The 13,353-nt window shown below is 38.2% G+C and overlaps 1 protein-coding gene across 4 annotated transcripts in view; it reads right to left on the bottom strand.

Moving 5' to 3' along the window:
* Window positions 1-536: 536 nt before the first annotated feature.
* Window positions 537-13,353, bottom strand: part of dock10 (dedicator of cytokinesis 10) — a 47,679-nt gene continuing 34,862 nt past the window's right edge. For 2 of the 4 annotated variants that reach the window (XM_077565597.1, XM_077565598.1), the window contains exons 39-57: window positions 12,393-12,494; window positions 11,624-11,736; window positions 11,434-11,549; window positions 10,349-10,486; window positions 10,080-10,262; window positions 9,893-10,003; window positions 9,547-9,762; window positions 8,397-8,454; window positions 7,375-7,476; window positions 6,089-6,195; window positions 5,891-6,013; window positions 5,026-5,139; window positions 4,177-4,323; window positions 3,899-4,109; window positions 2,144-2,334; window positions 1,945-2,045; window positions 1,721-1,859; window positions 1,523-1,595; window positions 537-1,372 (exon numbers count right to left, since the gene is read on the bottom strand). In XM_077565597.1, coding sequence (XP_077421723.1) covers window positions 1,317-1,372; window positions 1,523-1,595; window positions 1,721-1,859; window positions 1,945-2,045; window positions 2,144-2,334; window positions 3,899-4,109; window positions 4,177-4,323; window positions 5,026-5,139; window positions 5,891-6,013; window positions 6,089-6,195; window positions 7,375-7,476; window positions 8,397-8,454; window positions 9,547-9,762; window positions 9,893-10,003; window positions 10,080-10,262; window positions 10,349-10,486; window positions 11,434-11,549; window positions 11,624-11,736; window positions 12,393-12,494 — 2,401 coding nt within the window. In that variant the 3' untranslated portion in view covers window positions 537-1,316. The remainder of the gene's footprint in view (window positions 1,373-1,522; window positions 1,596-1,720; window positions 1,860-1,944; window positions 2,046-2,143; window positions 2,335-3,898; window positions 4,110-4,176; window positions 4,324-5,025; window positions 5,140-5,890; window positions 6,014-6,088; window positions 6,196-7,374; window positions 7,477-8,396; window positions 8,455-9,546; window positions 9,763-9,892; window positions 10,004-10,079; window positions 10,263-10,348; window positions 10,487-11,433; window positions 11,550-11,623; window positions 11,737-12,392; window positions 12,495-13,353) is intronic. The other 2 variants (XM_077565600.1, XM_077565599.1) reach the window with 2 other exon arrangements.

The raw sequence follows: 13,353 nt of genomic DNA, 5'->3' as shown, positions 1-13,353 counted from the left end.
GATCACTTGAATGCAACTCGCTACTTCACTCTATTCATGCCAAAATACTGTATGTCACTTCCCTTTCAGTGAAAGTTTCACGTTGCCGTTCAGTCTCAGCGTTTGGATCACATCAAAACAAAACAAAACAAAAACCTGGAGAAAACCAACAAAAATACAGGTAGAGAACTGAGATTTGAACCCAGAACCTGTCAACTGGGAGTCAGACGTGCAAATCATTACTTTGCTTTGCTGCCATAACGTGATATCATGTAATGTTATTAAAACAATACTTACTGTATAAAACACTACTGGGGGAAATGATCACTACTTACCACATCACTCGACGCTCTGACCTCTTAGCGTGCAACAATTTACATGAATTGAAGACTAAATTGTCAAAAAGTGTGAATTTATGTAAGTGTAATTTTTTTAATTAATTTTTTTACAGTATTTGCTCTGCAAATGACTGGCAACCAGGCTGCTTACAGAAAAATGGATGCAAGCTAGAATGAGCCCACTCTAAAACAAGTACAACTCAGTAAACACTCAATGAAGACTTTTCAACATTAACAAAATTTTATTTAAATGTTATACATAAAACTTTAGTTTTGATCTTTTTTTTTGTGAAGTCAGCTAAACAAATATTTATATGTATATTTTATTTAAAAAAAGGGAACATTTCAAATGTTTTAAATATTAATATTTCTTATATACAATTCAAAACAGTAAATAATAACAGTAACAATGCATTTAAAAATGTTACAAAACATAACTCTTTGTTTTCTTTTTTTTTTTATCGGTTCCGCTTGAAAATGGTCGCGCTGATATTCGGGGGAAATGTTAGCGAGGGTACAAATTAGCACGGTGGAGTTGCTTTACATTCGAAAACCGAGCGGAGGTGCATTCAGCTTGAGAAAATAACACATTCAGTTTTTTCGCATTAGCTTATTTTATTTTTTTTAGTAGGGGGACAAATTTCCTTCCTAAAATATTAAGAATAGAACGCAAGGAGAAGCTGAACGCACCTCCAGCTCGGTAAGGTCACTGAATCTAAAGGGCAAGGCTGTGGAGAGAAGGCGCATGTGTATGTGTGTTTAAGAAACTTTTTTTTTTTTTTTTTTGCTTACCAGTTATTCAAGGCTGCCTCTCTAGAACCCAAAATAAACAGAACCTACCGGTGCATCAGCTAATGCGACGTTCAACAACAGGACAACAGACTAGCACGAGCACAGTCTACACACTTCTTCTTCCCTTGTCTTCTTTTTCTTCTTCTACTATCACTTGCTGCACTCACAAACAGGCAAAAGAGTCCAACCGGGAGCATCAACTTCCCGTCAGCCGTTTAGAAGCCGCTGTGGCGCTCCGTTCCTGGCTGCCTTGAATGAGGAATCTGGACACAAAGAATATGGAAGAATGGGAAAGATGGATTGACTTGACTAAAGTAAAGCTCCAAGTTGTGGGATGAAGTTCCTAAAACACTTTGAGATGCCAGGGAATGGTCATGGTGCGAAAATGAGTGAAAATGAGAGTGATGACATACCAGTCTTAGACAGATTGGAAAGTGAGCTGTTAGAGAGAGAAGTGGCGCTGGAGGCGAGAACACGTTTTTGCAGCTGAAAGTTGGGAAAAAAAAAAAAGAAGTACAAGGACAGCAATAGTAACAATAATGTCCGATGACATGGGAGATGAGAACAATGGATGTTGTGTGGAAAATGGCCGCACGCTTCAAAGCAATAACCTGCTCGTTCATGATGGCGCACAGTTCGCTCAGCATGTCCCTGTAGTGAGCTCTCATCTCCTCCTGGTACTCCAGCTGGTCCTCCTTGATCAGACGCTCGTTCACATCCAATGCCTGCCCGCATGCTTCTGCAAACTGCCTGCAGGCGAGAAAAAAAAAAAAAAAAACTCACATATTAGCTTTGATCACTGACGGTATCAGGCATTGTTAAAAAAACTTCCTACCTGAAGATCTCCTTCAGTAGCTTAACCTGGTTGTCTGGATACTTCTTGGCATTCTTCTCCTCTAAAAAGGCCCTTGCATAAGCCATCGGGCCTGCATTGACCTGGAAAAAAAAAAAAAAAAAAAGTCATGTGAGGCCAGAGACTAAACATCAAATTCTGCAAATGTGTGTGCGTTTTTGGACAGCAGAAGAAGACGCACCTTGGCACTGACGCTACCCTGCAGTTTGAGCTGCAGTCGGATCATGTCCACCTCATCCATGTTGCACAGCTGGTTGAGCTCAGACACTTTACGGGACATCTCGTCAATGGCCACTTCGATGGGGTTCATCTCCGTACTCTGCTGCTCCACCACCTGGATGCGCTTTTTGAGGTACGGGAAGCTGGAGCTTGCTGAGGAAAAAGCAGAGGAAAGTGTTGCAGATGATGCTTCAGCATACTGAATTCCAATACAAGAACTGCTGGTTAACATATTAATACTGTATTTTCTGATAGTTGTCAGTTGTATACAGTGCAGTTCTACACCGCTAAACACTGAGCATAAAAACAAGTACGCTATAAATTTTGGTTGATGCGTTGGTTACTTGGTTGGGCAGTTAGTTGTTTACGTGGTCATTTAGTTAAGGTCAATTGGTTGGTTGGTTAGCTAGCTGAAAATTTGATTTGTTAGTTGATTAAATAGTTGCGAAATCAGTTGGATAGTTGACTTGATTGGTTGTCCAGTTGCTTATTGAGTTAGTTAGTTAGTTAGTAGGCTTTACATTAAATGATGGGTTGGTTACTTTGGTGGACAGTAATTAGAGGTTAGTTGATTGGTTGTTTAGTTAGTTATTTAATTTTTTATCTAATTTGAACCATGGTTTGGAAAATGGATGGCTAGATTACTTGGGTGGACAGTTAGTTAGTTAGTAGGCTTTACGTTAAATGATAGGTTGGTTACTTTGGTGGACAGTAATTGGAGGTTAGTTGATTGGTTGTTTAGTTAGTTATTTAATTTTTTATCTAATTTGAACCATGGTTTGGAAAATGGATGGCTAGATTACTTGGGTGGACAGTTAGTTAGTTAGTAGGCTTTACGTTAAATGATAGGTTGGTTACTTTGGTGGACAGTAATTAGAGGTTAGTTGATTGGTTGTTTAGTTAGTTATTTAATTTTTTATTTAATTTGAACCATGGTTTGGAAAATGGATGGCTAGATGTTTAGTAGTTAGTTAGCAGTACAACTAACTAATTAACTAACTAACTAGTTAGCCAGTCAGCACTACTCCTACTAGTATTAATTAGTAGGTTATACATTAAATGGTGGGTTGGTAACTTGTATGTTTTAGTTGGATGGTTGCTTGATACATTTTCAACATTGTTTGTTTGTTAGTTAATTAGCTATCTAGCTAGCTATCTAGCTAGCTGGTAGGCAAACTGGTTGTTGATTTGAATGATTGGCTGATTAGTTGTTTATTTTTTGTTATTTGGTAAGTCAGTTGCATAGTTAAGCTGATTAGTTTGATGATTTAATTATTGGTTAGTTGGTCAATTAGTGGGCTGGTACTTTGGTTAGTTGGATGGTTAGTTAGTTAGTTAGTGGTGGTTAGTAAATTATTCATTTATAAAGAATACAAAAAATACAGCTGTCTTATTTTTGGTAGAGGGTTGTTGGGTCTAGGAGTCAAGGAGTAATCTGTGCGGCCAAGGAACTGAATCTTGGTGTTACAGTCTGCCTGCATCGGGGCCAAGTGGGACAGTGACGCACTAGACCCAGTTGATGCTAAAAAGCTGTTTGTGTGGGTCATTACCGCCTCCTATAGGTAGCACATCTTGATGATTTTTCAATAAAACCTGTTTTGTTTATAAATGTGTGGCATCCTTATCTTTATTTGAAGAAATGATTGTATTAGATTATATTCTGGGTACCTAATCTTGTGGCCTGGAAGTGTATGTAGCAAATAAATCAACTGCTCACTGGTTAAAATGGTGCGCCTCTTGCACTGCTCCTCCACGTCGCCATGCTTCTTCCCAGAGAGTGTGAACGGCGTCTCGAACACAAAACGGTTGATATTGTGATGCCTCTCAAAATCCGTCCTTTTGTCCTGCTGTTCCTTCTCGTCGAAGTAAGGCAGCACGTACGTCACCTGAATGTACGCAAACTTTGGGTCCAGGTCTTTGGGATTGACCTAAGGGAAGGAGAAAACGGGCCGATGAAGCACTTTGTTGCCTTCGATAAATAATGACATCACTGACCTTATTAGAATCCTGGATCATTTTGACATTATCAGCACCAAATTTGTCGGAGTAGAGTTTAAGCAACCGCTGAGAGATCTCAGACAAACCGGTCAGCTTCGGCTCCTTGTAGATGAACTCTTTGCTCTCCTCCTCCTCAAAGAAACCCTACGAGGACACACATACGGTACATAGCACAATCTTTTTCATTGTATTGCTACATGTACAGCACACAACATTTTTGCTGTTGTGTTACAGTCAGGATAACACAGTATTAAATTCCAAAACTGGTTGAGGTTTATTTGCCATAACTTCCTGTCTGCTCTCGTTGTCGAGGAGGGAAAGCAACTTTTGGATTAAAGGGAGTCAAATGGAGCACAGCAAGCTTCTGACAAACCTTCCGAAGGGTAAGTTTATAAAGAGTTAATAGTGGCAAACGGAGAGGAGAGGATCAAAGTTGTTAGCAAACAAACAAACAAACGCATTGCAAAACTTACCGCAATCTTGATATAGAATATAACGAAAATAAAAGGAAGAAAAGAGCAAACAGAGAAATTAAGGATACTAAACTGTTGCTGTATCAAATAATGTTGAGCACTTTGAGGCTCTTGAACCACCATCATCGAGTTGATAATAATGCAGCTAAGATGCAGCCTTCAAGTTGAAGCTGATCTAGCAGATTCTTGACTTGATTTCTGTTTTACATATTTTGTTGTGGCAGTAGCAGTATTTTCGTTTCAAAGCCGTTTTCACTTTATGGAAGCAAACCGCCTCCTTTATTATTTAGGGGTTGCGGCTTGGATACTCGTCAACTTAATTAAACTAATTCAACACATTTCGTTGAGGGCACCCACAGCAATAATCCCTCACCTGTCCATAGAAAGCTACTCGGTAGTAACGTCCGAATAGTCGTTTCTCCGAGTTCACGACCTCCGTCACTTTCAGGTAAGACCGATGGATGTCGTAGTACAGCTCTGATAGCCTCTGTGGAGACAAACACACACTTTAAAGCTATCACAGTAGCTCTCAAACTTTTTACACGTCCTCCTAAAAAAAATACTTAGTACATCATGGCTAACATTGAAATACATAAAAAACGCAAAGGCTTTTTTCCTAAATAGTACATTTAATTAACATCCAATCCAATTAAAATGTATTTTAAATAAGTCAAAATTGGACCTACTTTGTGCATTAAATTTCCCAAAACTAACAGTTCCTAATGAAACATGCAACTTTATTGTACTTAAAAATTTAATTCAACTGTTCTTTACTGAACAAATGAATTGCACTGAGGGAAAAAAAATCCACTTCACACTCCACAGTTCAGTGTTCTTACAGATTAACACAAATGAATAAAATAACATAATAAAATTGAAAAAGCATTTTCATAAATGAAAGAAAATAAAAATGAACTGTTTAAAAAAAAATAAAGAACTAAAAACACTGCGTTTATGTTTACAAAATTAACTAAAGTTAAAAAAAGAGGTAAAAACGTGCTACGTTTTAATTTTTGTCAATTATTTTCAATTTATCTATCTATCCATCCCTTTTAATTCTTGCAAACAAGCAATAACCCATACAAAAAAACTAATACTAAAACTAAAACTAAATGAATTAAAACAAATCATTTAACTATAAAGAAAAATCCCAAACTATTATAACCCTACAGTTTTAACATTTATTTCCGTGATTTTTTTGCATACCACTAAATAACTGCTATAGATCATTATCATACCTTAAAGTCTCTCCTCTTCTCAAAAACAACAATAACAGGTTTGTTGATATCGGCGATGAGCTCGTGTCTCTCCGACTTCCACAGATAGTCTACGCACAGCTCCAGCTGCTCCACCAAGGTGTCCTACACATCACGGAGCTTCCCATTAAGACTCGACTGGCGGTCGTAAGACGTAAGCAGCCTGGAGCGACCACTGACCTCAGTATAAGGAGTGTCTTGTGTACCCGTGTCTTCCTTCATGGCTCCCTCTTCCTTCACGTTAGGGCTGATGCACATGAAGGCCGCCCAGCCCAGAGAAAACGATGCTGGGGTCGCGGCAATAACAAAAAGGACATTAGTGTGGGCCAGTCACACATGGCAGAAGCATACCATACAGGATTATAATATTTTACAACACAATTACTCTCTTTCCTCATTTAGAGTAGCAACGGGTGTGACATTTTACCTGTGTGACAAAACCCAGAAAAACTGTAGGATACCTTTATCTCCAAACTTGTGTTTGCTAGGTGACCTAACAACAACTGACTTACCACATAAACAATTTCAATCTACACTTGTAGCCCTTACTATCGCTAAAAAAACAATTCTTGTTAACTGGAAAAATAAACAAACTCTGAATATCGACCAATGGTCTAACCTCCTCATAAATCACATTTTAATGGAAAAAATATCTGCCTCAAATAAAAACCAAATATCAAAATTTATAGAAACATGGTCTACGGATATAGAATTTTTTAACCTAATTCTGGTTACTTAATTCTGTCTGTTAGCAAGAGCCACTACATCGTGATAACTTACATTGATGTTTCTGCATTTGGCAATTTATTATTATATTATATTATTAGTATGGGATTTTTTTTTAATGGGCTTTAGGTGAACTGATGAAATACACACACGCTCGCACGCACACACACACACACACACACACGCACATACACATACTCACCCACATACAAAAAAAATAAAATATATATATATATATATATATATATATATATATATATATATATATATATATATATATATATATATATATATGTGTGTGTGTGTATATGTATATATATATGTATATATATTTATTAAAAAAAATAATAATAATTTTTTTTAATTTGTTTAAAAAAAAAAAAAAGGAGAGCAATGATGATGTCAAATTGAATGAACAATACTGAGCCCTCCTGGAAGAAAAAAAACAAAAAAACAAAAAAACAAAAAAAAACAGAAAAACATACAGTAATTGACAAGTATAGCAGTTTAGGCTAAAACACCACATCAATGCTAATTGTTAGCCTTTCTACAGTGTATTGCATTGTGTTAGCATTACAACGTAATCAGTGATCAATTGACGCCACAATTTGAAGAAAATGGTATTGGCTCTCAGCATGAACTGTGCATCAGCATCCACCTGTTCAACAATTCCTCCCATAATCCCTTGCTTCAGCATCACCAAGCCCTGACCCAAACATCCCCCAGGCGCGCACACTCACTGTCTTGTTCTCGGGAGGTGGTTAGTAAGGAGCTACATTTAAAGACGGGACTTTCTTCAGGGGACACGTTGGATATCCGGGCCTTGTCTGCTCTCCAGTAGCCTGTTTGGTGGAACGGGGGGGAGGAGGGGGAGGAGTAGGAGGATTACAAATCTTAATGTCCACAAGCAGATAGACAGCTTGTGTTCATCACATGCGCGCAGGGCATGCAAAACTATGCCAGACTATGCCAGACGAAAGGTTAAAAATGAAAAAGAATGCACACAGGGAAGAGGCGACATGCAATATGTTAGTCGATTTATTCTAGAGGAATTCAGCAGCAGGAATGACAAAACTCTCTGTGGTGTCCGACATCCAAAAGTGTTCAATGCAATCAGAACCCGTGACCACGCACGCCCCTTTCGCCAATGCTAAAGCTAAAATTGCACGACCTTGCAGTGACCATGTTAGAGCCATTCTTCCGTCACGTGTGATGTTCTCACAACAATTCTGTTGTTCTTTCAGGGTTTTTGAGATTAGGCAATAATTAATAATAACTTAAATAATAAAATATTTATTGTGTCTTAGGCTAGCTCTGTCAGCATATGTCAGTAATTTAGCTTTTTCATTTCCCTTCTCAGGCAGTCAATACTAAACTCGTTCTATATGATGAGAAGCTCACCTAAGACACAATTTATACGGTCTCAAATTCTCAATTAGTGCCTAAGATTATAGCCCGGAAGAATAACATAATTTTTGAAAGAATGGACCGTTAGCAAAGAGAGAGAGAAACAGTTGGTTGATCATGACTTCTAGGTTAGAAGTGACCATGCCTGAAAAGACTCAGGCTAAGAGAAATGCCATATGAACAAAACTATTGAGACATACATCCAAATTGATCAAAGCTAAACCTATTCAACTCCATTATGTTCACTTCTTGTTGGATGTCCCAATACTTTTGTCCATATGATGTGCATGTGCAGAAGCATACATATGCAAACCATGCTGCAAGGGAGCTATTGCAGGAGCGCGTGTGCACTCACCTCTCCTCTTAAGCGACTCGGCAATCAGAGCAGAGATGTGGATGTAGCACATGGCGGCCTATGGGGGGGAGGGATGGGGGGGTGTAAAAAGATTTGCATTAAAATATAATTTTTAAAAGCAGTGAAGTTTTGGGCGGAATAGGCCAGGACATTGTAGAGGATGTAAAAATGAAACACAAAAAGAAAAAAAAGAAAGAAAAATGTGGGTGTAAAATATGTACTAGTAATAAAACAACTCACGGCCATTTTTAAATTTGCAATCATCCTAATTTATTAATCATAAATAATAATAAAAAATATGTATAAATACATGAACACATATGTTAAAAAATAAAAAATAAAATATTTTTAAAAAGAGCAATTATTGGAATAAAACAGCTAAATTAATAAAAAAAAATTTTAAATAAAATTCTTCATACTTTTTTAATTGTAATATGTACAATTATTTTTTGGGGACAATTAAACCAACTATTTTATACATTTAAATAAGTGAACTGGCATGTATATATATATATATATTTTTATCCTAGTAATATTATTTTTATCCTATTATGTACAATAAATTGATTGACAAATTATTTGATGAAAGAATTGAATAAATATGAGCATATTTGAAGTAACTCGTTTTATTTGAAGTAGCTAATTTAATTTTCAACGAAACTGCTGTTTAAATTTTAAATAAACAAAACAAGGTAAGCATATTTCCAATTGCATTATTTCTAATTGATTTAATACTCATTTGTTAGCCAAATATTAACACAATAAAAAGATTCAGATTCACAAACCGTTCATTTAATTATCTTTGCACAAGTAATTAAGGATTTATTTAATTAATTGCTTATTTCACCGAAAAAATAAAATAACTAATTACATTGTCATTTAAAACCATTTTTTTGGGGGGGGGGGGGGGGGGGTTGTAAATAAATGCAACAAATATTTCAGGACTCTTGCTGGGAGGCCGGATTAAACAACAGAGTGGACCGTTTGTGGCCCCAGATACATACTTTGCCCACCACTGATTTCGATTCTTCCATCAACCTATGATGCTGTTTTTTTGGAAAATGTCAGCGTATGTCCAGAACAACCCACGCACGAGAACACACAAACTCCACACAGGAGGGAAGCCCCCCCAAAGATGCCTTCCAAGTACCTCGGAGAGATCCCCGTTGCGGACGTGGACCTTGGCCATGCTCTCCAGCCAGGTGCGCCGCAGCTCGGGCGTGCTGGCGTACGAGTTGGCCAAACTGTACTGAAGGTCCACCAGCATCTCGGGATCCTTCTCATGCTCCTTCATCTGCGCCGTGGCCATCAGCACCGTCCTGATCCGCTTGGTCAGGTCTTTGACCTCGGCCGGGAAGGGAGAATTCTGCAGAAAGAACAAAAGGGGAGCGTTGATTTTATTTTTCAATAAAGAAGGATTCAGTGAACGTGCAAGGTTAAGAACCACACTTTAAAAAAAACTTCACTAGTGTATTATTGGTTCTGAGCGGCTTCACCTTGAGTGGAGCATCTCCATTTGCAAAGTTGTTAACAATGGCCAGCGACTGCTGAAATCTCGAGCCTCCAATGCCAGCATCGGCTATCAACTGACTCACTGCCTTGATCACCTAAAATTGGTCAAGAAAAGACGATCCATTTATTCACAAGTGCACTCCAGGTGAGAATACAAAACAGCGCGTTTACCTGAAGATGTGAGCGCACTATCGACTTTCCCTTGGTAAACTCAAAGTTCTTTCTCATGACGAAATAGAGCAGCGCCGCCGCCTCCGTCTGGGTGGAGCTGGAGCGATGATTGCAGCATTTGAGGATCTCGTAGCACAGGCAGCCGCAGAGGTCCGCCTTGCCTTGGAAGAACGCACTGGGGAACTAACAAGAAGAGATTATTATTTTTTTTTTAAATGTCACCTGTGGTCTGGTAAGAGTGGATCGATGTATCAAGATCAATATGAGACCTTTTGTACGAAGAGCCTGAGTGCAGCAAAGATGTGGCGAAGGGTGGCGGTCGATTGGTTGATTTGAAAGAAGAGAAAGTAGGTGTCCAGCACCTTCTTCATCAGTGCGTTCTGTCCGTCATCCAACAGCAGCTGCTTCTGGAAGTCAAGGCAACGAGCATGGTTGCTTTTCCACTAGGGGGCGTCAGTGTATCATAGACTAACCTAAACAAGGTCATGTTTGGTGATCTGTGAAAACTGAAAACACTAATAAATTGACTCTCAAAATTAAGGTATGAAGAAAAATAAATGCAGTATAGTACTTTGATTTTATTATTCAAAAATAACCCAAATTGTGTCAAAAATGGCCCGACCCAATTTCTGGACTTATTAAACAAATTAAACGAATAATCCACAAAGTAACCACATTTTTTGTCTTGTTTTGTGGGTTACTCGTTTGACCCAACTTTCTGAGTTAATTGAATAACCCAACTGAATTTGGCCAAAAATTAACCAATCCAACTTTTGGAGTTATTATTTAACGTTAAAATGTTGGGCCAAATGAAACCCAAATTCTTGGATTGCTTTGTGGGTTATTAATTGGGGCCAAATGAACTAATAAACCACAAGACAACCCAATTTCTTGGGTTGTTTTGTGGGTTATTCATTTGACCCAACGTTTTAGCTAAATGAAACAACCCAATTGAATTGAGTCAAAAATTAAACAACCCAATTTTTGGAGGTAATTAATCCAAAACGATGGGTAAAATTAAATGAATAACCCACAAAGCCAGCCTATTTTTGTTATGTGGGTTATTTATTTGAACCAACTTTTGTTTTTTGTTTTTTTATTTAATTGAACAACCCCAAAATTTGGGATGTCCCTTTTTGGGTTATTTTTTTGTGCCTCCCGTTTTTTGCTTATTTCCGCATTTTTCATCAATTGCGGTGGTCCTAAGGGACAAAAAGGGTCTAATAATACCCTGATCCTGTGATTGGTTGAGTTTAGATTGAATTAAAAAAAAAGTTTCAACATTCCATTGTTTTCTATGTTACAGTGTGTGATGTCATTTCAGAATGTGTAATGTTAACAGGAAAACACACACCTTGTGATGGTGCACAAACAACTCCAGAACATCGAGAACAGTGAGCGAGACCTCAGTAGACAAATTCGCTTCAACATCAGTGGGACTCAGACTGTCCCCGTCCTGGATAGTCCCATCTGGATGTCAGACAGAGAGCGGAATTTAATGACATGAATGCCATTTTATTCATTGTTTGGTGGCAATGTCCTACCGGTCTCCATCATCTGCAGCAATTTGGGGTTGGTTAGGGCGTTCTTGCCCCGGATGATGGGCATGGTTTGGGAACGTGCCTGTCGGTGGCCGTCCCCTCCGGAGGAAGCCATCCTGGTGAAACGATAAGCAGATGTTATTATAGTCACTGGACTATTCATTAGGTACTTCATCACAATCCAACAATGAACAATTAAAAATGGATGGCAGTACAACAGTCTATTAGCACATAAGGAACAACAAGAATAAATCACACAAAAAGATGGGGGCATGCTTAGAACAGCTACACATGAATACATAATGTGACGGTCACATCACTGATGAATAAATGCAATAAATTTATATTTAACCCTGATTTTGCTTGCAGTACAATTTGTATTGTTTTGTAGCTTTGACTGCCAAAAACGTTAAATAACGTTTAGTAAAATCATATGGAGGAGTGCCAAAGACGTTAAAAGACGTTTGTTTCAAAACAGAGGTGAAACTAACCATTTTCTATTGTTGATTACTCAAAAACGGAATAAGGTAGAAACAATCTGTTTTTTTCTGATGAAAGGTGAGAGTCCAATCTTTCATTTGGTAGTATATGTGTTTCCATACTCCAAACACATAATTTTCTGTGGACTTTGAAAGATCAGTCAAAAGATCAGTCAACATGCTTAAATCGGCTGGCACCCACGGCATCCCTTTTCTGAAAACGTCTGGCAGTCAAAGTTAATGTTAAAACAGAGGCTGTGTGATTGCTGCTCAAGCGGCGAGAGGCTGGTTACCATTGTGGGAGGAGGCTTGAGGGCTGGGAAGGATGGTTAGGGACCTTCATGGTGCCATTGGCGTGGGTGGACTGGGCCAGCTTTAGCGCCGCTGCTAGCTTCCTGTTCACGGGCCAATCACATCACAGCTAACATTAGTAGGGCTTAGTGAGTGTGCAAAACATCTGTGGGGTGCAAATAGGGCAACACACTGTATAAGGCTGCGAAAAGGTCCGGTTTGACCCATAGTTTTACTGGCATGTACTTACTGACTCATTCAAGTATGTTAGTGGTAAGTAGAGGCTGGAGAATGACATGAACTCATTTGCTCCCAAAAACATATAAATATGTTCTATTTTAAATGTTTTAGGTGCCCCAAAGATGTATTTATATTTATGTTTTTTAATGCTAGAGCATACAGAAGTGTCAAGCAATGGTAGTTATTATACAAACAGCCAGCAGGTGGCAGCAGAGCAAAAGAGATCAACCAGGGTCATGTTGAAAAAAAAAGCTCATTTACTCACAATTCTAAATCGATTTGTGAATAATGATGAAATTTAGCTATATTCTAATGCTAATTGCTACAAAACGGAAACAGATAGAAATATACTTTTCCTAATCTTTCTTCTGGTAGGTTCCATGTTTTTATAGCAATAGAACACAATATTCTGTGGGCCTTGCAAAATCAGTCAAAATCCAGTAAACCAGCCGGGAGTGAAGGGGATTGCTTGTGTGAAAATGTCTGGGAGTGAATGAGTTAATAAACTGCATGGCAGGGGAAGGGTGAATACCAGTTAAACTGCAGCTTAGTAACCGGATCCCAACAAATAGATATTTAAAATGCACGGCGGTGCTGTTTGATGCCCGAATGAAGCCAGATCACACACTAATGCAAAAAAAAATTAAAAAATAGCGCAAAGTCAGCATTAGGTACACTTTGATTAAATTTAACATTCTAAGGATAATGAAATTAATTCTAAAA

This window comes from Vanacampus margaritifer, chromosome 5, assembly GCF_051991255.1.
Source record: "Vanacampus margaritifer isolate UIUO_Vmar chromosome 5, RoL_Vmar_1.0, whole genome shotgun sequence".
Taxonomy (NCBI): domain Eukaryota; kingdom Metazoa; phylum Chordata; class Actinopteri; order Syngnathiformes; family Syngnathidae; genus Vanacampus; species Vanacampus margaritifer.
The sequence above is the reverse complement of the archived record's forward strand: the minus strand, read 5'-3'. Positions and strand labels throughout refer to the sequence as shown.